This window comes from Megalops cyprinoides, chromosome 9 (assembly GCF_013368585.1).
Source record: "Megalops cyprinoides isolate fMegCyp1 chromosome 9, fMegCyp1.pri, whole genome shotgun sequence".
Classification (NCBI taxonomy): Eukaryota; Metazoa; Chordata; class Actinopteri; order Elopiformes; family Megalopidae; genus Megalops; species Megalops cyprinoides.
In genome coordinates this window covers 25349051-25352451 of record NC_050591.1, presented here as the reverse complement: position 1 = coordinate 25352451, position 3401 = coordinate 25349051, and the positions used below count along the sequence as shown (strand labels likewise).

The window sequence follows — 3401 nt, the reverse complement described above, 5'->3', positions numbered from 1 at the left end:
ACTTCATACATCAGAATTTCCCACCAGCCACACAGTTTAAGAGGTAGCTGTCAATCATACCAGAAATAATATTGAATTCACATTTATATATCTTAAGGAAACTATTCAAACAAAATAGAGTACTTCAGCTCCCCAGAAATAATATTACCAAAAAGACAATAATGGAAACATCTAATATAAATACTTAAGTGTTTTACTATTAATTTAGAACAATTTCAAGCTGTTACGTTATATAGGAAACCATCTGTAGACGCACTTAACATTGACGTTTAATATATTTAATTGGGTTCAGAATGGTACATGTCTCAGTGCTGACAATGAGTCAAATTTGCTAGTCAGATCCTCTAATGTTATTCTAAGGTATGCATCCCTAACATTAGATTAATTGTTAAAGGAGGTAGAGATGACATAATACTTTATAACCTTAGGTTAATATAGGGCTGTCTTGCATTCAGGACTATGAGGCTGAAACCCACCGTGACATATCTCACAAATGAAAATGAAATCTGTGAAATTTTGTAGTAGCTAGGCACGTTCAGAAATGTCATGGTAATTTACATTTTACGGACACCTGCTGTAGTTTTCCTGACTTTTACTCTAGTGAGAACTGTGATAATGAATTGCATTGGTATTGTTATTTTCATTTACATATTATATTAACAAATAACTGATCTGTGTGAATGAAAGGGAAACATTGACACAAACACAGATACCATTTCATACTCTTGGACATTAAATAAAAAATAATTTAACAAATTAAACAAAATGTCAATAAAATACAGGTAAACGAAACACTTTAAAATTATTTTTCATTTATTTTACGTCATACGTTACACTATAAATACCAGATTTTAAAAAGGAAACAAAAATGACAATGAATATAATTGGTGCAATGCAAAAAGGCAAAATTAAATTACATATTTTGCAAAGAATGATAGTATCGAAACAAAGTACTTAAGAACACATAAATATCACTTACGGTGTACAGCACCGTGACAAACAATAATATTGGGCTGTTACTAGCAACTGCAAATGCACGTTTACACTTTAGGGAAAAAGGGTCAAATTAAGCTAGGAATAGAAGGATATGTTTGTATACGGTCGATAAATTGGTATTTATAATGAGGGGAGTTCAGACTAAAGACTTTATAAACTACCCAATGAATTGTAGTTACAGTTTCAATCAGCAGGATAACACATGAACTCATATCCTTCATAACGTAAAATGGTTGAATTGTACAGTGTCATTCTCACAATAATCCTGCTCGAGTTCTAATTTCATAACATATGACTTTTCATACTTTTAGAATATGACTTTCCAAGGTAAAAGTGGCAATGCTCGAGAATGACTTGTTCGACTAAATCTGCGAGACGCAGACGGACTATACACGGGGAACAACCGGCTGCGTCGCCTTCTCATTTCCAGAACCACAGCTGGAGAGCGCTCACGCTACTGTACAAACTTGCATTCAAAGCCTTCACATCTTCTTTTTCTGTCAGTAGCGATTTGCTTCTAAACTACATATTATTATACATTGCTGGAACTGAACGAACTCTCTGCCACGACCACACGTATTTATGCCATGTAGTTCATTTGAGTCAACTCCGTGACCAGATATTTAAGATATGATTAGTTAGTTTTCATTGTTGTACATTATTTACAGGGGAGGAACGTGAGAACCGTATCCACTGATATACTCATATCGTGCATATAGCAACTCATAGGCCGTTTCCGTTCATTTGTGCCATATTGCTTCTCCCACTCTTGAGGCTATGATGAAGACGTTATTGTTCATGCGCTTAGAACGGTATCTATGCTTCCCCTATATGATATAATAGTATGAATATAGTGTATCTATTTACAATGTCCTCCAGTGGCGATATTTGTATTATCAGGACAAGGCGACGCTTTCCAACAGCTGGTCATGTCCGTCTTCCGTGTGTCTTGTGTCCCCTTTTGATACGTTCTCTGGGATGGGTATGACACTGGAGTCCTCCTGAGACGTCGATTCTTGTTCGTGTTTCTGGACTGCAGCGGGTGGCCGATGCCTGGAATCTCTGTGTGCAGGTCGTACCATGATGCATTGTCTGACTGACTGTTTTCCTTTCGCTATTTTGGGACTGCAGTTGTCACGCTCGTACTCCTCTTGAGCTTTTTGTATTTTGCGCTTTTTCATCTTGCTTTTGTGAAAATGAAAGGTTGTGAGGGAAACAAATATTATCCCAACGATCACCGCGATCAGTACGATGAGAACCGCAGTAGAGGAGAAAGCCTGGAATAAGTGATCCATTTGGTCGATGCAAGTGCCATTGGTCTGCGTAGTCCCATTGAAGGTGCACGATGGTATAGAAAGCGCCAAATTCTCGGATGTCCTGGCACTCATTTAGTAGGTTTCACAGGTAAGAGTCTATATTCCGGGTTTGCAAAAAAGAAAAGTCTGGGGCTTGACTCCTTTCGTTTCTTTCCAGCAAGACTTGATATTACAATAATTCCGCTCGAGTGAGAAGCGTTGAGTTTCCCATAGGAATTGCCTGGCAAACTGACCCAACACGGAGACGTACATTAACATAACGTTAGGGACAACAATGCAGGCAGTCAGAAACAAGCGAGAGTTTTACAGTAAAATTACTGAGGATACGGGCATGCGGTACATCTCTAATTCGACAAACAGTAGCATTGTCCCCGTGAATAAAGCGCGTACCATAGTAAAATATCTACCGATACCAAACTGATTAACCTGTATTCGTTCTTTTGTGTTTAGTACATAGGTACAGATTTTAAATTGTGTTTTCCTTGTGTAATCAACGTATGTAAACAAACGATTCGCTGTTGTCCAATAAAAGTTATGAGATACTAAAATATGACAAGTCTTTGCGCACCGCATGAAGGTTGCGATACTGTAATTTAGTTCCCGAGAAGGAAGCCGCCGCTCCACTGTTACTTGCTTCAGTGGCAATGTAACACATAATGTATATAATACAATGTAACGCTGGTTAACCACCCAATCCTTTTAAAAGAAACGTGAAACTCGCATTCTGTCTGAATGCAATGCATTAATCACATTTCAACAATTTCACAAGAGATGTGCGAATATTCATGGTTGAAACAAACTCGTATTTGTCTCCTAGTCTATATATGAGAAATATGGAGTGAAAAAGAGTAAGAAAAATATCTTACCTGGTGCTACAGTCGGGTTCCTGCTGTTCCAGAGGCGAAAATCGGCTGGAGCAGCACACGATTCTGAGAAAAAAATAGGAACGGTTTTGGAGGCGCAGAGAACCCAGCCAATCCCCACAGATCGCAATGACGTATCGTGCTTGATAATCCAAAAGCTTCGCTGTGACCAGATCCCCATTCATACATATTTCCAGATGACAATCGCCGTTTTGTCATTTAGAAT

General features: G+C 38.2%; 1 protein-coding gene across 1 annotated transcript; it reads right to left on the bottom strand.

The window, feature by feature from the left end:
- Positions 1–1892: 1892 nt before the first annotated feature.
- LOC118783691 (uncharacterized protein C11orf87 homolog) lies at positions 1893–2384 on the bottom strand. Its single transcript, XM_036537643.1, has one exon. It carries the CDS (start codon positions 2382–2384, stop codon positions 1893–1895), a length of 492 nt encoding a protein of 163 aa, XP_036393536.1.
- Between the last annotated feature and the right edge of the window lie 1017 nt (positions 2385–3401).